A 24,671-nucleotide genomic window follows, 5' to 3' on the forward strand; every position below is an offset into this window, starting at 1 on the left:
TTAGTGAAAGGACAGCTTTTTATTTGTTGAAGATAAAATGATGAGACGGACCGATCTCTTGGCGATTCTTTGTTTTATCTCATATTTGTTTGACATTTTGTTTTGTAACATTGATTGTTTACATTGTGCTCTCTTTTTTACTATATAGATGTGACTATTTCTTGGGTTGATGAACTTTATTCTAATTATGTACTTAAATATATATATATGAATTAAATTAAACAGTCGTAATTTTATTCGCATGAATGAATACTAAGTAGGTTTCTACTAACATAGGTTATGTTTAGAAATTAGAATGAATACCAGTTTCATCCAATGAATGTAAATATTATAATTATTGATCTGTCATACCTAAACTATTTAATATAAAATCCACAGTTATTATGGTATGTTTGCGTGAATTCTATATCAAATAATTTACGCATACATCTATTGCGAACAATTCAAACGTACGTTAAGTGGATATTTCTCTTAATAACTGAACGGATTAATTGCCAACTATTATTAATATCTAGTGGAATGTATCGAAAACATCTGTGGCTCGTGTAGTAATAGCACGCAATCTAATGTATTTACTGCCAACGCTTCAATGAACTAACAATATCTAATAGTAATGGCAGTACGCTCTCATTCACAGTACATACGCGATACGGCTTGATATAAATATTTGTGTTAATACCTATACTTATATTTATTGTGGAATATTTTTAAGCAAAGTTTATCTTCATTTCTGAGCAAACATTTAGATACAATGATAAAATATGTTTACTCAGGTTAGTCTACAAATTAAACATATTTGTAAGGAATATTAAATGAGCGAGGTTTTTCCAACCGAATAGAAAAAGTGATATAAGCTGGCTTAGCGTAATTCGTGTAATAAATAAGTAAGTTATTTTCATTATTGGTAAAAGACGTAGGAAGCTATAAAACATTGTGAATCCTTAAAAAGTATACCAGGGAAACAGCGATTAACTAGCATTACTGTGAAACTTATCACAAAAACCCGCACCCACACGTTGTATTAGATAAGCTGGATATCAGATATCACAATGGGACATTAATCCGCGGTCAAATCATTAAAATCTAACGCCCGACGGGAGTTGACATTTACGTCCCAACTCCCAACTCCCAACATTTTCATATTGATTTATTGACTATTCCGCTTGTCGCAAAATAATTATGAACGATTCGCCACTAAGCTTCATTAAATCATCTATCATTCGAAATGTATTATGTATTTCAATGTTCTATTATTAAATATGTTTTTATCACGCGATTTGTTACCGGTTGTTTGCAAAGTTCGACTTTTACTCTTTAAAATAAAATACATTTCAACAAGCTTTTCGATCAGATAAACATCATAATAGTTACTGTAAATATTGTACTCTGTGTACTGTACCGTTATTTTACAGTCTTATACTCATGTGTTGAGAATTGCTTGCTCGATACTTGAAAGCCGCTAATTTAACATTACAACAGAATCAAACGTTAACCGATAAAATTGATGTCGCAGTTACGCTTTGCATATATGTATTTTATGTAACAAGCAACTTTCGTTATTACGCAGAAGGTAATAAAAACCACTTTCAAATATCAGATTTCTGCATTGAAATAATGGCAGCAACGAAACGCTTTTAGAAACAGGCGTCTTTATTTTCCGGTTGATTATAAAAATGCTTATTCCGAGATAATCTTGTTTGACATTATTACTTCGCGGGCTCCTTTCACGCTTAACTTGATATTGCCTCGGAGATGACGAGTTGAATAGCCATCCAAATCAATTCACGCTCGCCTTACTTACAAAGAAAATATTACCTTCAAAGAGCCTCTCCAGTCGCTTTATCCTTAAATTCACACGTCTCTTTCACACGATTTAAAAGTCCTCGAGATAGAAAAGGACGTGTGTACCAGACGGTGTTCATTGAATGTTTTGTATGTAATATAAAAAGACGTATTTGGGTTTAGGGTTTCATATAGCAGCCTGCCCAGGTAATCCGCAAATGCTTACGCCTAGATTACGTGCTTATCCTTCATATCATTCTTGCCAGTTCAATTTCTTATTTTCTTTGTTCGACCCGGCGTTTTTATTAAAAATGTGACGACGAATTCTTATAGAAGACTAGAATGTAGTAATGAAACATTGTGATACCATATAGCTTTTTATAATAGCTTCTTGAACGTGTTGAATTTAATATGAGAATATAATGATCGTGAATCACAACAACCACACACACCAAATTAATTACAGCGATGATAATAATATTATGATATTATTATAATTTAAACGGTTTCACAAAACATGACGTGACAATAGATTTTACTTGAGGCACTACAATATCGCTTGAGCTGATAATAATTATATTTGCACAAACTTTTCGGCAGTTTATCTAGTTTTTGACTCGGTAATTCAGACAGTTTACACTCTGAGATAGGTAATAATAACATGCTTTTAAATATTATTTCTCAGAGTTTGAGTGTTTATATTTTGTAAGTGTAGTTTATCTAAGAGATTTTTTAAATACATAAATATACCATCTTCATTATCTTGATTAAATATTCTTAGATACAATCATTTAGTGCTGTTAAAAGTGTTAGCACGTTAGCGAGTACAGAGTTTACTATAATATTATATTAAAAAAATGTTCATGTTTTATAAATCATTAGCATCAAACAATGTACAATAAACATGTACATTGTACAATGTACATAACACAATGTAAGCGCGTATTTTACAAAGTTAGCAAGAAATCCAATAAACATTTCTGTAGACGGCTAAACTAATTTTAACGTATAGCAAACTGTGCATTACATTTCCGCGTCACGAGCAATTTTTCTCTTATAAAGTGCAGGCCGGGTTCGATGCTCGGGCAGAGCGCCAAGTAGCGCGGCTTGTCCGTAAATCACCGAGTACCAGGCTCGCAGCGCTTCGAGGAGCCCCCAATCAGCCGTGCTATTGACAAACATACGGCTCGGCTATAATGGAATCCGCCGCGATTTATCCGTCTCTCGTTTCTTTCGTTTGAATTTCCGATTCAATCCAGTGCGATTTAAGCGCTTATGAGTGATGAATAATGGTTAAATATTCCAAGTTTATCCGCTATTCGAATTCCTCGTGAATGTTTGAATAATAATGAACGGGTATTGTGCTTCCGAGCGTTGTTTATTTATTACCATTCTATACGACTACATGGCACAATAATAAGTCATGCGAAATCTAAATTTATAACAGTAATGTTACTGGCAATTTAGCTCACTTTATATCCCACAGGGACTTTTGAACGAGCAAATTGTGTCGTTACTCGTTGCGTTGCATTATGCATACATTTTCTATGTTCAAAATCAAAATTTGTAGTTAGCATTGTAAATTTTGATACGTGGATAATATTACGGTATTGTATGATATTTTATAGACACTACAACACCTGAATGTGGTAACTAATAATTGCTATTTCTTGATGCAATAATCGTTTATTTCACGCATCATTTTGCGCCGAATAGTTATTTGAATTATTTATTAAATTCAGTTTCAAAGATTAAACCGATTTAGTGCGTAAAAGTGGATTTCGTTTATAACGTAATGCGAAAATTGGCACGGTGCGCGGTGCATGTTTATTTTTATGAACGATATTATTTTGTTTCAATTGTAATTGCATACCGACGTCATGTCCTCACTGCCCGTGGCGCTTTTGCGCAAAGTTGGGTTTAAATACTTTCTATGTTTATATTTTGTATTTTCTAACCTGTTTGTTAAGGTTTTAAAGAAATATAACCTATAACTTTATAGATATAGGTTATATTTCATGGTTATCCATGTTTCTCTGTTTGAGTAATCGCAATGTCTGGTTCTAATTGATGAGGGCGAAGAATGGTTAATGTTACTTGTTTCTAAGGGAAATCAGTTAATTGTGATAATCTTCTATTGTTTTCCCATTACGTAGACATTTCAAAGAGTTTTTATATCATGATTGGACCTTTTCTCTTGTCAATTTAACAAGGAAATTATTATTGCTCTACAATATTAATTTTGAAATAAAGTTTTGCAATCTCTTTAAAGCCAGAGCGTTAGAAAAGCATTAGAAAATTATTTATCTTTAAATGTTTTTAATGGACTCAAATACATTATACATCTCTGCTCTTGCGCAAACTCGCTTGTTAAATATTGAACAGCGGCGTTTGTTTACACGTACATAAAGCGGTAATTTACGCGACACTTGTAAGTGCTGCTCAGTGTTTATTTTCATTAATTATTTAAGTGCAGGTCGTTCAATTACGCTATTATTTCATATGTATACCATTTAATTTGCAGATTCGAGTTTCGATATCACAATTAACATCTTATGGCAGAATTATTTAATGTCTTTAAGATACACATAATCGTATTTTATCAATTCTGCATTTATTCTAATTAAATCATTTTAATGATAAGCTTAATGTTATAGTTGATATGTGATATTACGGTCGATAACGTAATCAAGCTTTTCTGTTTTTATCTAAGGCGGGTCGTAATCCCATTTTATGATATTAAGTATATTTTAGTAAAATTTTATTGATATTTCTTTCATTTACTTAATAATCTGTCATATAATTTATAGACTCAACAGGATAGTGTAAATAGTGATAGTAGGTATTCTGCAAATATTCCTACAGAAATATCTTACCTATTTCTATGTTGACATTTTTCTATTATCATCATCATCATCATCACTGTCAGCCTACACTCGTCCACTGCTGGACATAGGCCTCAGTCATTTTTCTATCGATAACTTTAAATAAAAAGCATATTTTGTATCAGATATAGCTATCTCGATTATATTTAATTTAATGCGCAACACAAATTAAATTATTAATAATATTTTCGCATATAAAAAATAATGTTTTCTCAGTTGAAAGGAAACGAGTATCGGGTGAGCAACATCGCCTTGAGCATACGAGTCAAAATATTTGAAGTGTTTATTCGTCGAAGCACTGCTTCCTCTCGTTACAATAAATGAGGTTACAGCTATTTGTAAATTGTATACGCGATAATAGTTATTTGATTTTAATGAGAAGATTTTATGAAAATATATTCTGCTTGATGTGTGTTTTATCTATACTAATCTATACTAATATAAAATATTATAAAGCTGAAGAGTTTGTTTGTTTGTTTGAACGCGCTAATCTCGGGGACTACTGGTCCGATTTGAAAAATTCTTTCGGTGTTAGATAGCCCATTTATCGAGGAAGGTTATAGGCTATATAATTATATATCATCACACTACGACCAACAGGAGTGGAGCCACGGGCGGAGGTGAAACCGCGCGGAGCAGCTAGTGAAAGATATAAATGTGGTATGCTCTGTAGTTCTGCATTTTGAGACGTAATGTGTTACGATGTACAGAATTCAGATTTTTTAATTACGTTAAATTATCGACAGTAATATTACATAAAGTCTTTACAGAAGTATTTTTTTTTGTCCTACCATCTGCATCGCTTCTCAATCCCAATAAAGATTTTTTTAGACATCAAGTTCGATAATAATGTTTTTCTCGTTTGTAAATTGTATGCCTATTTGATAACTGATAAATACACAAACGTACATAATATATTTATTTTCCTCAATTCACGCATTATATTAAGCAAATATTTAACGATTCTTGGAATATATTTAGTACTTTTGATGTTAAATATTCAATGTATTTTGTATTTTCATTTACTAGAATCACATCTATAATTCTACGTCATTCTTTTACAAAACTATCTATTGAATAAATATAGTGATGGTACCAACTACCAATGTTAGGTACTAATTGGTTAACATTTCATCAGAAAATGCTATTCTTATCAATATGTTTTTTAGAGTGAAACTTTTATTACATCGTCTCAAACTTTTTGGTCTGTGTAGCGCATGTCGCGTGACGTACGATAATTATCTTACAAATACGATAATTATCGTAAGTTTCACTTTTACCGTGGTTTCATAAAACCACACAACTTTTTTTAACTTGGTAGTTGGTAGGTTATTACGGTATTGTTTATCTTAGTTAAATAATGCGAATGATTTTAAAATTTAATATGTACATATTAAAATGTTCAGAAGTAAATTATACTTAGCCGGTATAAATTTTACATAGTGGAATAAAAAATAAAAACAGTTTAATAGCTTCATGAGTGGGTAGTTTTTATTCATTTAGATTGATTGCGTAAATTGCAATACAACCACGCAAGATGAACTATTAACTTTATTAAGTCCATATAAAATGTTACGTATACAATAAGCATTTAAGCGACATGTTATTTTTAATCGTGTATAAATTTGTATGGTAAAAAAAATCTTTTCTAATATTAATTTAAGATATAAAACATTGGTAGGAATATACCAACTGTAAAGTAGTTCAATTTGTGTTTCAGTGCCAAATAGCACAAAGTTAAAAGTATCAACCTTTTATAAAATTAATTTTAAAGACGTAACAAAGTTGAATAATAATAAACTGTTTACTAGAAGCGGAAGTATTAAACTATATCATCGCAACTGAGATTACATCCAGCACTTAGTTTGCGAACGTAGTAGTTTTATGTTTCGCCAGTGTATAACATTAATAAACATGCAACAAACTTTGCACGATGAAGTTAAATGTTTTAACTACACTACAAGGGATCTGTCAGTTAACTTTTTAATAGGGATAGGCAAAGGTCGCTACTCTATACAGCCATTTTATGCTGTCATATTTTTTTATAGACACACTATAATGTCAGGTTATACGTTGTTCGACTTGCACATAAAAATTGTTTGATGTATTCTTCGTTTTTGCTACAGACAATTTAATGCCGGAGAACAGTTTTATTGATTTTTAAACGTGTTATTTGCATAATAGATGTGCATACCTAATTCATGAATCATGATATTATAGCAATCGTCTTTTTCATTCTATTTGTTTTTGTACATGTATATGATGTAAGTATATTATGTAGGCACGAAATTTGTAGAAATTAATGCATCAAATGTATTTAATCAAATAATGATAACTAACTATTACGAAATCTTTTAGTTGATTACGTTTTCTTTACAAAGCATAATTGTTAAAATGTTAATCAAGTATATCATTGTTACTGTAAGAGCTGTGGGAAATTAGAACGGCCGATTAAGTATTTAATAATTACTCTGAAAATAAAAAAGCAAGTGTTTTTATCGTTCCATAAAAAGTTAAAGAAGCTAGCGTACATATTATAGTCATTATTTTTTATGAAATTGCGTTAAAGCACTTGTATAAATGTCAAGTAGGTTGTTAGCGTTCGGCCGTGCATCACGTTCCGTCCGACGTGATTAATCACTTAATTACATGTACCTGATAGTCCTAGCTTAATAAACACTTGAAATTGGAGAGCGTTATTATGATTGAAATATATATTTCATTCCAGTTTGCGTGCAGTTAAATGATTTGAGATTTTTTATTTAATAACGGTGTCCAATTACAGCGACTATTAAACGAGAGTTTTTTTTAAACAAAAGAACAAATGGTGTATAAAAGTCGGTATTTAAATATGTATTGAGTAATTTACGAAGGTGCCTTTTCTTTTTATTTTTATATCATCGTTCAAGGAGTTTTGTAAAACCATTCAAAGTCATTGTACCAGGCGAACATAAGTACACTTGGCTCGTAAAATAGTCGAAAGAGTTATCAAGGGCGCAGTAAACTCGTCTTCGGCGACGCTATAAAGTACAAATTACAAAATACATATAACCGACATACGAATAATCTTAGGTAGGTACTTTCCCATGATGCTTCTTCCCTGATAACTTGAGGTTATAGTGATATTTAATATTAATAAAAATCAATATTACCAACGGTTGTTTGACATTAATTTCTAAGTAGGTATAATCAAAATACACTTAATTAAATAAAGGCAAGTGTTACTAAATAATAAATATGGCACGATTGTGTACTGTGAAGCTTACCTCAAATAGAAGACGAGAACTATTTCTATTACTTGTGAATAGTTGTATCCTTCACTAATTTAGTTAGACAAAAGGAAATCCTCGTTGCAACTGTAATAGTCCCGCTGAGATAGTTTCATGAACACAAACTGCGGCTTAGACGCTAAAATAAACAGTAAATTAATGCATTCATACAATACGATCGTGGTCCTCTATTAATCTAAGTACTAGATGTAAATACAAATGCGCCAAAATGCGCCGAGTACAGTCTAGGTTTATTCAACAAGAATAAGCGCGCTTATCTACGAGGTTTATGAGTATTTTACGATTATTGCCCTTCCGAATCGGTAATAACTCGGTACGATATGAAATTTTCTATAGAGGAATAATTTTAAATGTATATGTTCATTTAAGTCGTTTATGGATCCATATTAATTTTTATAGCGGCTCGAGAGCAGTGTATCGAATGCACTCATTACGCCCATAATGGGCCCGCGTTCGTCGACATGTCGAATGCGCTGGTATTAATTAAGGCGTTGAATGATGTCATGGTCATTTAATTCTTTAGGGGCTAGAAGCCCGTATAGACGCGCCGTGAACCCTCATTTGTATTCCCGTCCCCTTAGGTGTCGTTTTGAATATTTATAACGGAATGCACAATCATAAAATTGAAAAATGTGGGAATTCTTTAATGATTTGTTAGAACATTTAAATTGATTAAGGTTCGATCTGATAAATTTATACTGTGTTTATAAATAAACACTTTAATTGACTTGATTCTTTGAGGACATAATAATAGTGATCCTGATTTTAAATTAGATGAAGTCATCAATGTGTTCAAGCAGCATGTTACGATATTTAAAATCCTGCACACACCATTTGTTGGATATATGAATAAATTTTATATACTGTTTAGGTTTTAGTTTCACTTGTTTTATCATAATTTGGTATGGGTTATTGGTTATTAATTATTATAATTAAATGTTATCTAATAGATATTTTTTCTTAGGGCTACAATGGTGTGTGTGTGTGCGGGGCTGCGGGGGGCGGGCGCGGGCAGCCGGCGCGCATGGCGGCGCCAATGAGGGAGGGCGCGCCGGCCGGCGGAGCTCGCCCCGCGCCCCACGCGCACCCCAACTTCGAGTACGATGACAACGAGTGGGACATCGGCATCGGCGACCTCATCATAGACCTCGATGCCGACATAGAGAAGACGGACGAGGCGGGCGGCATGGCGGCGCGCGCCGAACCTGACGCGCAGCGCACCGCGCTCAAGATGAAGATCAAGCGCACCAAGCCCGGCACTAAGAGCTCCGAGGCAAAGCACGAGATCGTAAAGTCAAACGAAATGAACGGCGAGCCGAAGACGACGGCCGCCACGCCGCCCGCCGCGAAACGCGGTTCGGGGGGGCACAGGAGAGACAAAGCTAGAGACAAGCACCACCACCCGCACCCGCCGCACGACGTGAACGGCGTGGCTCGCGTGCCGCCGCCGCCCAACGCGCCGGGGCCGCCCGCGCCGCCGCCGGCGCCCGCCCCGGCCGCGCCGCACCCGCACGCGCCGCACGCGCCGCACCCGCCGCACGCGCCGCACGCGCCCGCGCCCAAGCCCGAGCCGCGGCCGGCCGCGCCGCGCGTGGAGCCCAAGCCGCCGGCGCCGACGCCGCCGCCCGCGGCCCCCGCGCCCGCGCCCGCGCCACCGCCGCCGCCCGCGCCCGCGCCGCCCGCCTCCCCCGCCAAGCCCGAGCCGGACGACTCGCGGCAGGAGGCGCACAACGCGCAACCACCTGCTAAGAAACAGAAAACTGAAACCAAGGTAACTGTTTGTTCTCTCTTACAAGATCGGAAGTTAGTTCCTGCGAACATGATATGGGTGTCCCTTTTAACTTGATCCGCCTCACATTAACGATGTCATTGTTTACTTTTGAGAGACAAGAAAACTTGTTCCTAACAGATGGCAAACATTTAAAACTTTGAACAAGCTCAGCGCAGATCCTTGATATTCAAGTCGACTGACATTCTCGACGACAAGCATTAGTTAGCAATGTACTTATACATTCTTTGTATTTTATAAAAGGTACATTTAATAATCGCTTGTCATGACAACTTTTATAGGTCTTGTCACTTGTCAGCTGGCCTACCGTTATCAATGGATTTAGAATGTCGCTCGACTTGTTTCTTATTTCTATTCAATACGCACGGTAATATATCATTCCGTACCGTTTACGATATCCATGTCATGTGAATACTAAATGCAGTGTATCGACGAGTTATCTGCGAGCCTTGATCTAGTTCCGCGGAGTGTGTGCGCGTCACATCGATCGGTTTATCAATCAATAGATATAAGCTAATTGTCCGATTGCTCTTATCGGGCATGTATCCAATTGTTTCGGAGTGTATTTAATTGTCGAGGCTTAGGGCTGTTTGTCGGGTTGATTGAGTGCAAACGGGCGGGGTGTAATCCGCGCTGTCGCCTACCGCATCGGTTCATTAAATCACCCCGCCAGTGCCGCCACCCGACCGCTCGCTGCACTCGACAAATTAATGATATTGTTGCCTCTGAGACACCGAACGCAGATGTGGATAAGATTAGATTACGGCGACTTAACGTTTCATTAGATCTTTTACCCTGACGACGCAGTCTGGATAACAATCGAGGGCAATTTACATTATTTCTCGGAGCTGACATTGGAATGCACTGAAAGTTTAAGCGTATAGCCGAAGTATTTTGCTTTTCTTAGAATGTTTTTGGTAGCAAATTATTGTCAAGTAAAGATTAGTTTAGTTTCATTTGATTAAATATAGCTGAAATGTTAGCTAATTAAAAAATGACAAAAAAAAAACGGAACCATCATTTAATACTATATTTTTATTTACACCACTAAGTCTCCTTAAAAAATATTACAAAATAAAATTGGAATGAAATTAATAAAAAAAAATGTAATTTCGTTGCAAATCTAAACATTTCTGCGTAACACAGTAAAAACCACAATTTATTGCCAACTATAATGCAAAATGTTCTCACAAGCGCGTTAATTTCTAATCCTCTGCAAGATGCAACTAGCGGATACTATGGAATTAATAGGTCACACTCATCAGTGTTAATAGGGCCGGCAATAAAGCGCATTTCACCACAATGATGCGCCCGGCCATTAATCAAAACATGACGTGATTGCAACAAGCGCGATTTCGCAACGCGTCGCTTATCAAAAGACCCGTCGTCCAACCGTCACATTACAGTGACAACTTGAGAGTTACACGCATAATGTGCTCTTTTAAATTGCGATGTATTAAGCGGTTCCTTATTGCATAGTAATGCCTCAACGGTACAAAAAGTACTAGAGTAATTCTTGCCCACAAAAAGTTACACATACATTGTGTTGTAAGTTGTAACTTTTGCACCTTTCGATCTCAGTGTTATAAAAATAGCTTTAATTTTTATTTATAGAGTGTAATTATGCCCATGACCGCGATCGCAACGTAATAATTAGAATACTCGTATCATTCATAAAACGCGTTATAAAATTTATTAATAAAAATGTCATGTCTATAAAAGAAAATTCTCATATGTAAAACTAGGGTCTCACAAAGTCACAATTTAATATTTTATTCTTAAGTACCCTAATAATATTAAATAATAATAGTTAAAAAAAACTAAAAAACACGCTTTTTATAGAAAACCGAACTAAAAAATAGAAAATTTTATCAAATTAGTGTATTGTCATCGGTCCTCAATAAATCTACAAAGTTTGAACGAAATCTGGCCGTTTAAAGTGGGTCAAAATCGCGCCCAAAGAAGTCGGTTACAAACAAACATACAGGTGAAGCTAATATAAAGCGTGTAAAAAGAACTAGAATGTAATTTTGTTAAATTGTTTAATTTAATTTGTTTAGGTTCTCATGAGTTCTATTTTAGGAAAGTCCGAAAGAGCACGTTATATAATTAAAACTGCGATGTCTACCTACTTCAATATTAATTTCTGTTTGAATTCAACTCGTTTTGATTTCACTAAAATGCGCTGTCGCTGAAATATTTCTTTTAAAAGTATGTTATAAATTAAAATATCTTTATGCGTTGGTTGCTCGTTAAAACTGCTATTCAATTTGACCTAAATTATTGTAGTTTGTTTTATGTAGAAAAACCGTGTGTAAATTTAAAATGGGTAAACTTATTACCTACGTTATGTCCTTAAATTTTATTATATGAAATTTATGAAATACAATTAAATTTATGTTAAAATGGTTTTATTTTTTCCGTATAAAATATATGAAGAATACTGAAATGGAATGCTTTATATAACTTTGTTTTTAATTAATTCTTAAAATAGATGCTATCGTATTCAATTTGCTATAAAGTATGGCAATCTATATGCTATCTATAAAAAAACGGGTTTGTATTCAATTCACAATTACATATTTATTTACATATCGTAAAAAGTAGCTTAGATAAGAATAAGATTCGCTCTATTTTATTATGTGTGCAGATGGTAACCACGATGTTTTATGAGCGTAGTAAATTGGATCGCTTTAGATATAAGGACAGAAAGTGTATTCGAGTATTTTGAGTGTAAAGATAGAAGGGAGGCGAAGGGACCCTTTGCTTTTCTTGGCGCGAGGGGTGCGTCAGCGAGCACGTCTCCAAAATTCCATTCATTAATCACTGTCGAGAACCCTAAAAATTTCCAAAGTATCAGCGGAATCAATTTAATGTTCGCTCCCTAACTGGCAAAGTTTTCTCAAAGCGCGGTAATTAAAGGAGATATCAATTTCGCTTTAAAAATCGGCGACTGCAAGAGCTCTTTATTGTTTGCAATTCACTTGAGCACGCCATTGTCTTTCCCTTTTTTGTCATTTGTATTCGAACTATTAGAAATCGTAATTATCCCCTACTATATTAATAGTAACGGTTACACAAATACAATTATTATTATCGTATAGGGTGGCACCCTTGTCAATAAGTTTTTACTTATTTATGAGAATGTTTATTTTATCTGTATTCTAATATAAATAAAAAATATTGAAGTATCACAAAAGGAAAAAATGTTTTCATTTCTCTTTGATCAGTGTTCCGACATTTTATTGCAATCGACTGAAATGTTATAATGACAGTAATGGTTCAGTTCAACATTCAAGATCATTAAAATAATGCATCTATAAATACAAGTCTTTAGGACATACCGCTATAAATTTTTAAGAATGAAAGGGTTAACTTAGAATCACATTGTCAATTTAACCCTGTTCAATTGATTTCGTCACGGCAAACAGTTTTAGTGCAACTGTCGACATTAAGTTTTGTAAATAGCTACTACTTTTCTGTTCAAGAGCACTCGACCGTTCACTGCGTTTGTAGTTTGTACAGCAATTCCAAAGTTATAAATTATTAACACAACTCTGTTATTTTATTTATCGTGTGGCCTTTTAAGTGACAAATTAATAAGATTTCTATCCGAGTTGACCAGGGTAACATGATATTTAACATGTCTCCGTCGTCTCAAATGAGGTTAATATCGCCGTCGCGTTCGATTATACTGATCGTTCTGAATAAATTTACATGTTGATTAGTAGCTCGCTGATCAATGTTCTCACTGAACTATACTAACTAGTAACCATGCTCGAGCACATTAAATTGATACATTTAAAGTATGTCGGTTAGATAATTGTTAGTCGTGTCGAGGTAATTCAATTGTTAATTTTGATTCATGTTATATTCGCATAAATATTTCGCTTGAACACTCAGTCATTGAAGATTGTTTAATCGATTGTGTCCGAGTCGATTCCGTAATCATTTAAATTATTTGCATTATTAACTTGCGTGTGTCGGTGGAATATTTGCGCAAGCCAACGCAAACCTAAGTGATAAATTCGAATGAATTTTTCGCTTCAACGACTTTATTTATATCCCAGAACGGACGTATCGCGTTACCTGCCTCAGGCGTATCATCATTCATTTTATAAAAACGTTATTGCTACAGCCAAAAGCGGGCGATCTCGCAGCTACGTTGAGAATTAAAAATTTTTAATATCGAGTGTTAGTAATTGATTGATGCAATGAAATAAATCGCTTCTCGGGTAATGTAATGGCCTATTCTCACATTCAGCACTCATTCGTCAACAACATTTAGCAATTGAAAATTTGATGGATAGATAGATATATATGTATTTAAAAAGAATGGTATTGATTTTCAATGAATTAAATTTATTTACACTTTCACGATCAAATAACTGGGACATATTTTAGAAATAGGCATTTTGGAATGCTGTTAATTCATGTTGTTTAACTAAACACACCTCTTATTTCCATTTAATGTTTAAAATACTCCTATTTTAAGTGTAAGAAGTGTAATTAATATTTAAGTGAGCATTGCGTGTCTTAATACGGTCGCAAACGAACAGGGCAACAGAAGGTGCGAGGAAGTATCGGACAGCTGCCAACTCGACTACTGGATAATTATTATTGGCGTAATTAGGATGTGAGACCGGGCAAAGCCCGCGGCGCCAACAGCCTGTTCTAACAAATGCCATTATTATTTCCGCTTCGCATTATACCTCTGCGGTTAGTTAGATACTCGTTTATGTCATGAACAATTGAAGCTATAATAAATTCACTCGTTGCAAATTGATTCAAAATTAATTGCGCTGGCTGTTAGTCGTGTAACTCCTTTCGCGTCGACAACATCGATATTCATCGGCTACAGTTACTTATTTAACGGTTTGCAATCGGTCAATTGAATCGGTTTTGCCTTTGCCGCCAGGAAATTATAATTAAACTTAAGAGGCCTACACCACCGAAACTAGCGCCACCGAACATTTTATTTTTTTACTCCTTAACCAGATAAAATTTAAAAAATCTAGCTCGGTACTTTGCTAGTATATTACTTGTAGTATTTTTGGTATTACTTTTCACTATTCTAACTGTTCATTATTCTAGAGAACTTTTGATTACCGCCAAAAGTGGCCACTTTTGGCGGTAATCAAAAGTTCTCCTAATTTACCGAATGCAAAATAATGAAAAGTAATAACAAAAATACTACAAGTAATATACTAGCAAAGTACCGAGCTAGATTTTTTAAATTTGATCTGGTTTAGGAGTAAAAAAATAAAATGTTGGGGGGGCGCTAGTTTCGGTGGTGTAGTCGCCTTAAAGGAGTGACGAGTGACGAGAAATATTATACATCTCTCGCCTATAAATTAATTGTCGATCGTGTCGAGTTGCAAGTTGGGGTTTGAAAGCATTCGGTCGACCGGTCGGGCGACCGGTCGAGGGTTCTGTGTGCCGGAGCAGTAATCCGCAGCTGGCGTGTACCTGGCCGCCTCTTTGTTCGAGTGGAAAGTTTCGCTCGGATCGGATTTGTCGCAGTAAATGCTCCCCAAATATATAAACACCAATGTTATTACTAGTAAGCGCTTTCAAAAGTTCCAACTTCATCCCGCTGAACCGCTTAATTTGTTTGCTTTGCTTCATAAATGAGACCGGTTTCAATGCAGAGATTTTATGAAGATAACGACTTTAAATGTAAATATTTTACTTGTATGATATTAGTTATCATGTTGATTTATCTAAAACTGACACACTTTGTCGTATTATACGTATTTCTAAAGTCTACATAGGTTGAATATACCTATGTATAAGTGACACATTTATAATTGCATTTTCAGAAAAAACTGTGATATTAAATATATCTACTATAATAAAGCTAATCACAAAGCCCCCGCCTCCTTGGTACAGTGGTTGCCGCGTGAGCGTAGAACCGAGGGGTCCTGGGTTCGATTCCCGGTGGAGACGAAGAAAAAAAAATGTCTCGGTCTGGTAGGACACAGAAGGCTGATCACCTACTTGTCCCTAAAGAAAATTGATCAGTGAAACAGATGTATGCATAATGCATCTGCCCCTTACCCCACTACGGGGACACGGGACTTCACTTAATCACAAAGCTGTAAAACAACACTCAGAAATGTACATCTTGGTCATTTGTCACATGAAATGCAAAAACTTCAATGCGCTCTGGAATAATTGAAATAAAAAGGAATGCGACAAGCGATTACACAAAATCAACAAATCGAGTTGACCGACTAGTCCGCAGACTAATAAAACCTTCACAAAATGCAATAAGGGGAGCCGGGATCAAAAGCCGATTTTTTGTTACCTTTTTTATAAGCCGCTATTTTGCCCTCCTTTGCGCCCGTGTTGTTTACTAATGGGTTCTGTTGGGTTTGACTTAAGATAATAACTCCAGGTTTTTTCTCGACCATGTGTCGAGTATTTTTTGCCGGCGGAAATGCGAGAATGTTATTTCGTAGGATTAAAATATATTTGTTTATCGTCTGGCTTAATCTGTGTACGGACGGATCGCATCGGTTTTCGTCGGCCCCCGGAGGCGCGGGATTACGCCGTTTTTAATTCACTCTCCGTTCCCCGCGTCGCCTGGGTTTGTTTTGTAAATTGCCTCCGTATTTAATTACTGACTCGGAGCATTATCGCCCCTCGAATTTTTCATCGCGCCGCAATATCCATGACCATAATCGTTATCGCCGCTTAATCAATCACCGCTCTCGTTTAATTCCCCAATATCCTGTGGTCCAACTAACAATTACATGTGAGGGTCCCGTATCGCCGTTGTCCAGGTCCACAGCAATAACATAAATTGTCACGAGCGGTCGGAAGCGTCCCCCCGCCGCCCGCGCCCCGTACTCCCCCCCGCCTCGCTCCTCGCCAGATTGCTGTCGACTCGACAATCGATATTCAATCTCTTTGACGCTATTTTCTCCCTACTTTTCTTACTTTGTGTTGGCGTTTAAGGTAGATGATTGAGACAACAAGCGCCGTTCGGATTGTGATCGACGCGACGTTTTGCGTTCCTTCGCCTTTTAACAGCCAATTTTGTTGCGAAATAAGATTATTCAGAATAAATTTACGAATATGAACAATATAGGCTTTTCATTTTCCATTCATTGAACCTAATCGATTACATGTAATTTCAGTGCTTATACAAGCACATTTTGATTTGAATATGCACATTTTTAGCCGGATGGTGGTTTTACATTTATTTGGTAATTTGGATCGTTAAAACTTAAAAGCTTTTAATCAATTTTATTAAATAGAAAATGCTGATACTGGGCAACTAGATTGTTATTAGAGGTAATTTTGTATTAAAGGTATTACACTAATCTCGAGTGTATAATTGAAAGCTTTGTGTGAGGCACTGAAGCCGAGTGTATCGTTATTCGTTATTAGGTGCGCATACGTAATTTGTTTGTTAAAGACGGTGGCAAGCAGTTATACCCGCTGTGAATAATTTAAATTCATCCCCTTGTAAGTCGGGGTGGGCCCCCATATCGATTGTACGTTGCGTCTGTTCCCTGTGCTGTGTGTGCTGTTCATATTACGGGCACTTTGTTCGCTATGTTCTCCTGGTATCGTAGAGCTCGGATTCTCGGCTCGTACGGCGCGCCGCAAAACCCGCCTATCAAGTTGACATGTGGTGAATCTAGGGTTAGATCGCTGCAATAATTCTGCTTCTCTAATAACTTAGTACTTTGTGAAGGATTAAATAAACTGTGTTCAAATAATATCTTTTTTATATGTAGAAATTTAAAGTTATTTTTATTTGAGAAAATTTATGTTTACAACAAGAAATAAAGATGTTTAATTAACATTAATTTTATCATCCATAAACCGATCAAGGGAAATTTTCAAACATGGACTTAAATAGCATTTAATACTAGAAATATCTAAATATAAAAATGGTATGGTCTGATAAATTATTCATAGAATCGCCAACTTGCTTTTGTGATGCAAATTTTATTCTGATTTCAATAATTGCATTCCAAACACGTAATAATATACCTATAAAAAGTTTTTATGAGTTCTTTTATCTATGGCGCGGTGCTTCAATAGCAGCCCTAGTTATTAAGTTAAGGATCGAACAGATCTACCTACTACGAATATTTTATTTATTTTTTGCCGCGGGCGCGGATAAATGTTCATGGTTTCAATTTATTTTGCGGATACGCGTCAATGGAATTTAGGAATTATTGTGATTGGCTAAAAATAAAAACTGTTTGATGTACAAAATACATTGTGGTATTGATAGATATACGAGTGTTTTATAACTATATTCGACTCGCTTTAATGTTGAGATCGATGTTTATTTCGAGCTACTATATTTCATAGCGCTAAAATTGATTGTTTACTGATATATTTTGATCTAAGCGCGTCCCACGCAACTACTAACGTCTATTTACGTGATAGTTTCCACGTAACTCCGGGGACCGATCTCTCGATAGCAGCCAAGGAATGCCTCCGTTGTCATGTGAATGTTACGTCACTATTAAAGAACTGTCAGCGAATTAATCATAAGTTAATTAATCGCTAATGTTGTTATTCTAATTTCACTCTTAATTAATGCGGTTAACAAAGTGAGAACATGGTTTGTAGTAATATTGTTTGGAAAACAGTATGATATCGTTTCATATGTATTATCATATACATAAAAGAGGTAAGTATACTAATTCCGGTTTATTTTAATCGAGGCAGGTAAAAATCCTTGACTTGATTGATATGCGTATGAAAAAGTTAAATAGACATCAAACTATACAAGAGCGTTAATAAATGAAGTGTTAAACAGGAAAAGCTCTTAAAATGGAAAAACAACGTACAAAAAAACCAGCAAGTCATTGGATTGTCTATTCGCGCGGTGCTAAAATACCCCATCGTGCGAAACCCGCCGGTTCTCATTTGAATAAAAACATTGCGTGACCAATCGCTGTATTGGATAATTTCATGTATACAAATGGCTGCTTAAATACGAAATACTAAATTCTTATTGTATTTTGTCATGTTACGTCATATAATAATTAATATCACCTTTATACAATGTACAGGTAACTACATACATAGTTGATTACTCTAATTTGTTGCACAATCGTAAAACAATACACACTAAAGTCATAAAGGCGATGATAGTTGGTCTTTTAAATTAAATCGCAAATTAATTTTTGAGAGAGTGCCAAGCCATTTCGTTAAATTGCTCACGACTTACATAAATAACATTTAGATAAGATTAGGACGATTTCATCAAAGATTATGAAACTTTGATTTTTATTTTAAGTGTTTTAACTTTTTAACGTAAATCTATAATTAAGGTTTACAGAGAAAATTGTTATGTACACATGTATTTATAATCTTCAATTTCATCTGTAGATGTTTTAAAAAGAATGTGTAAAATCGGACTACACTACTCATAAAATAAACGGTAACAAATATAATGTAAAACAGAAACTGTTCAAAATGTGTGATATATTACAGCAGTAAAACATTCGTATAATAGCTAAAAGCGTTGCCGCACTAGTTTATATTAAGTGCCAAAAGCGTGTACATTGCGAACGAAACTGTCGTGAAAAATATTTAATTTGTCATCGTGCAATATCGTCGTATCGCACTGCAACAAGCTAAGCGAAAAAGCAATTTGTGTCTTGTTTATTTCAATGTTTCACTCCATTGTTACAAACGATATAGCTGTTGTGTTCACTTTTAGATTTAGTCTGTTATTCCGAACGATAGCTTGGTAAACTTTATTTGTAGTGCGAGTGGAGCGAGTGGCACACGGGATGTGTCTCATTTGTATAATCGATTTAATTGACGGACACGCCAAACTTTTTCTCAATAGAGGGTAGAAACTGAATCTTTCGGATTTAGCAATAAAGTTTTTTTATCTGGTTAAAGTTTATTTTCAATTGAAAATGCTCTTTATACATAAAGACTAAATCTACTACTAGAATAATTAACGTTTAAATAGCGTACGATATAAGTAATTAAACCTTGCTTAAATTTAATCGTTCGCCTTCAATTGAAACTGCGATAAAATATTTATAAAACACGTCGTTTCCACTTATGTTTATAATTAAATTGCACACGATGACCGAAATGGGCTGACGAAACGCTTTGATTACTTTTAATTATGCGGCATACATATACAAAATGCCAAAAGACCAGAAATATAAAATAAAAATTCTATAGGTTTTTTAATAGCTTTTCAACCAGCAATAAAGTCAGGTTTCATCAAAACATTACGGGTAATAGAGGTAGATAAATGTAAAGTTAAACTTGCCTTTCATGAAAAATGTTCATCACTGTCAATGAGGCCAGGTAGAAAATTTTCCATGAGCTCACGTAAACATCAAGCGAAAAACTATAATATGAAGTGTTGATTTAAAATACAAATAACGGAACAGATGAAAACCGCTGTTTTAATATAAAATAACAAAGAGAGGCGAACAGCGTCGGGTAACAAAAAGAGCACAGAATTCACGTTGCATTTTCTGCAGCGTAAAATGCAAGTACATTTTCCCGAAGACTTTCATTTCGTATGACTCGTGTCGGAACGCCACGTATTATTTAAAATTTCTTTCTGTTGTTCCACTTGCTTTGTTGTTTCCGTAATTATCGCCACTCCTAACGACTAGACGGTATCTGTTGTATCTAGGTGTCACTTGAAATTTAACAAACAGGTATTAAAATGATAACGTTATCCAATTAGCTTATATTAAGTTGATCCTATCATTTCAATTATTATTTTTATACTTCTAAGCCGTGTCCATTTATTTAATCTATATCAGATATAAAAGGGAATTTCATAGTAAAGATAATGGTAAATTGTATGCCAATAAAAATAATATTATTGTTATTAATAAATAAAACGTTGAAATTATGTTCTTTTAGTATTAAATTGTCGAAATACTAGGATAGTAGAAACACGAGGAGCGTATAGTCATTCGCAAATGAAGCGGAATTCGCGGTGGGAATTTCCTCACAGTGAGGGAGCGGCCGCGGGTTGAATAAAGTTTCGTAGCGCCCCGTCTGAACGCCGGGCACGTCTATAATGAGACGGCTTCTTTAATGAAAATACCGAAGCATGTTTAACTTGTTTAATATCACAGCAATGTTGAGAAGCATCTCGACGATTCGTTGAATGTCAAATTTACTTTACCAATGATGTGTATGTGAAATTCATACAAATGTATTGAGCGTAAATAATGTATACTCCACTCAACTGTAAAACAACACAACAAATCCAAATGAACGTTTATCTGGAAAAACGCAAATAAACATTTGATTTGCTTTCAAATGAATAGCTAGCCAGTCGCCCACTCGATCGTCCGGTTTCAATTAGACAGATATAGCCGATAGTTATTAATAGTAGAGAATGGTTAAGCAAATGAATGAACAGCGGTTTATCTGGTAACAATTACACAGATCGTCGGCATAATTGAAACTGTGAGGAGTTGCGAGTACTGGCTCGCATGTAAGATCGCGTGTGCATTTCACATATTGACATTCTGCTTCCGAGAATTGAACGTTCAAGTTAAACCATCTTGTTCGGTAATTATCACTTTTCTCGTTCATTATTTTTAAACACAGATATGGCAGTGATAACGCCACGCAATGACAGCCAAATTGCGCCATCTGTTTGCAGTTTATTATTGTTAATTTCATATTTATAACGTTTACATTTCGGTGAATTGTGAAATAAGTTGACTTACGGTCGCCGGAGTTTTTTTTATCAATTTGATTATTCTGTTATGTCATAATATAGCTTTTTATCTAGAAGGCATTCATGCCCGCCTTATTTTGTGTGTAAGTACAATAAAGAGATTTCTTTCATCCATTAAAAGGGGATCTCAATTTGTAGCATTTTTTGTAATGTATTCTTTACTTTATTTCACTGTGAAATCCCCGACATTATTTATTTTGACATCCGAAGCCCAAGCCAAGACGTTTCGTTAATCCTATGAGATAAAATCGGAGCAGATAAACACGTACAAATTCTTTCAAGTGTTCAAATAAGTATTAGATTATTTTAGTTCTGAAGTAAGTAACAGCTTTTCTTTTTGTACAGGAAAATTCTTTTTTTTAAATATTTTATTATGAAGAGGTTTATTTCAGAAAATAATTTGTTATAAGAAATGTGTTAACAATATCTTACTTGCGTTAAGAGTTTTGAACTTTATAAAATGAACTTATATTTGAGTCGATACATATCAAACTCCGGTAAGTCCATTCTAACAGAAATGTGGGAATCGAGGTATTTTTAATAACTTAAAAAAACAATATGTTTGGACCTTTATAATTTATGACGGATATAATATAATACATTAGAATTATTTTTACGAAGAAAAAGAAATGTATTACTTGATGATTATGCCACAAAATTAAATTTAAATCTGGACATACAGGCGTTTGATATGTACCAACAAAACTTACCGGGTTTTGAAAAACATCGTCTTGGACTTACAGGAATTTGAAAAATCTCTAATGGACTTACAGGGATTTGATAGAACTCAGTTTTGGGACGTACTGAGGTGGTGGAAATGGGTAGATAGTTCGTCGCGTTGTAAGTATTGGACATTAAAATAAAGTATGTAAAATAAAAGATACAAATTATTATTATTATTAACCTTTATCATCCCACTGCTGGGCAAAGAGAGGGGTCAATAAATCAAAACGGTTGAAAAAATCTCAGTACGGCCCTGTGCTTCGTGCCTGGGAATAACTACTTTACGTGTGCTGTGCGTCTAGTTTCAATTATCTTTTAGCTGTTTTCTGAGCCTTGTCTGTTTTAGCTTTTGGTATTGTTTTTTTCCTTGCTTTGTCTAGAACCACCACCTCTATAGTAAAACTGTTTTCTTCCATCATTTATCAATTAAAACGATTTATAAGCATTGGTCACACGTGTTAGCTTCAACAAAATTGAGAGAAATGGCAGCCATTTTAGTGCCATGCTGCGCTGTGATTGGTCGAAATGGACTTACCTGAGTTTGATAAACCACTGTCGACGGACATACCGGAGTTTGAAAAAAAACATTTACTTTAAACCTTATTTTAATAAAGATACGATTGACTTACCTAACTTTGAAAAATACAGACTGGTTTAGTTTTACAATTCAAAATTGGCACCATTGTTATCTCAATTTTGGCGGGGAGTGGACTTACCGGAGTTTGATATGTATCGACTCATTTCTTCCATTCTTTATTCGAAACGAATATTCTGTTTTATCAAACTGTATCAGAGTGCACCAATAAATAATTGAAGAATGCTCAAGATTTGCTAGGCTCTCGGAAATTAATAAGACTTGTTGGATCTACAAATCCTTTGTCGTAAACAAGGCACTAGAAATCCGGCATCTCCGTTGTTGGACAATCGTTAGGTCGGGCTTTAGAGCTTTGTATTGCGGTGTGCTTTGACCGAAGCCATGCTTTGCTATACGAATACCTGATACCGGTTACCTATTCTTTGAATATTGGTTACCGTGCGTGTCGTATGACGAAGGGGTAGCAAGGAATGTGTCGCTACTGCTTTATATATGACACAGTCCTTTTTTATATTTCTTATTGCGATCAATGTAGTTCAAAGAATGATGAAAGTGTTGTGAGCTTTTTAATGAATACATACATAAAAAGATCTCTCTCATTATATTGGACTGATATTAATAATATTAATGAACACTATAAACACGACAAATTCATTTCATCATTTCACATTAATTCATTTATTATTCATAATGTAATTAAACTTTACAACAAAAAGATTTTCAACGCAAACAAAATGGAATATTTCATTGTAATGTCATTTCATAAAATTAATTATAATTTATTGGACTGTTATAATCACACTGTAGTGGTGAATAATAATGAGTTTATTGTATTTCGCAGTCATTTGCCTCTCACCGCGAATGTTGTTTTAAATTAATCGGTTATTCTTTATTAGCTGTCGCCTGCGGCTTCGTCCGCGTTTATTAGACTCTACAAATGTGCCTAAAGCATATTTTCTAAACAGATTTTATCATTAAAAAGGTCTAGTACTATTTTCGTTATAATCAAATAAACCACGAACAAGTAGATATCTTACTAGAGGTATTATAGTAGTGTGTTTGGATAATAATAAATAAAAACGCCACGTGAATTGAAAACATTAAAAACTCTACTTAAAAAACGCATTAAAAAGTTAAAATGTACTTGTTCATATGATAAAACAAACACAATTGAGTAAAGTATGAATATTTAAAGAGTTTCTGGAAGCTACGTCGGAAGTAATAAATTATTTTACACGAAGACATATGTTTTTACTTGACTCACTCGATCCTTGTATGTTCAGGCGAAACTCCGAACGACCGGTTCGGAATGTTAATTTATAAATTAAACACTTAATTACACGCCAGCGGGGATCCTATAAACATGACTAGTTTCATCTAAATAATACTTAATTAACGTTATAACCACACTGTAATTACTCAGATAAATTCCTCATTTTGTAATCTTAATATCGCTGGCATTTCCATCCGTATAATATTTTTATAGCAAAACAAGGGATAACTTTAGTTCAAATAGTGGAGTAAAGAAAATCTGAACACAATGGTACAAGCTTTTATTCTCTTAAGTTCTCGAAGCTTCCTCGAGCATGGTTCCAACTTTTAAGTGTTTAACTTTAAAACCACGCCTCATGCAACATGCATCCAAGTAGAGATTTAATTCGGTAAATACTGCTGTTTTGTTTTTGTTCTCCGGGTATTTCGCATATATTTTTTGGGTAAAAATGGTTCTTTTATTATTTGGGTTTTCAAATCAATTATGGGATGAATAAAGCAACATAAAAAATTATGACTTGACATTATGTTACTGAAAATTGAAATATTTTAGAAAATCTTTAAAAAGGTATACGATAAAGGTGACTATGATCAAGTACCTATCAAGTTTGTTAACAGT

The 24,671-nt window shown here is 34.8% G+C and overlaps 2 protein-coding genes across 3 annotated transcripts in view; both read left to right on the plus strand.

Moving 5' to 3' along the window:
* The window catches only part of LOC123698909, a 194,707-nt gene that overhangs the window by 70,793 nt on the left and 99,243 nt on the right, over positions 1-24,671 (plus strand). The gene's annotated exons all lie outside the window — the stretch shown is intronic.
* LOC123698897 (zinc finger protein 608-like) overlaps positions 1-24,671 on the plus strand; it is a 94,822-nt gene that overhangs the window by 26,038 nt on the left and 44,113 nt on the right. For both annotated transcript variants that reach the window (XM_045645713.1, XM_045645714.1), the window contains one exon: positions 8,922-9,728. In XM_045645713.1, coding sequence (XP_045501669.1) covers positions 8,982-9,728 — 747 coding nt within the window. In that variant the 5' untranslated portion in view covers positions 8,922-8,981. The remainder of the gene's footprint in view (positions 1-8,921; positions 9,729-24,671) is intronic.

This window comes from Colias croceus, chromosome 17 (assembly GCF_905220415.1).
Source record: "Colias croceus chromosome 17, ilColCroc2.1".
Classification (NCBI taxonomy): Eukaryota; Metazoa; Arthropoda; class Insecta; order Lepidoptera; family Pieridae; genus Colias; species Colias croceus.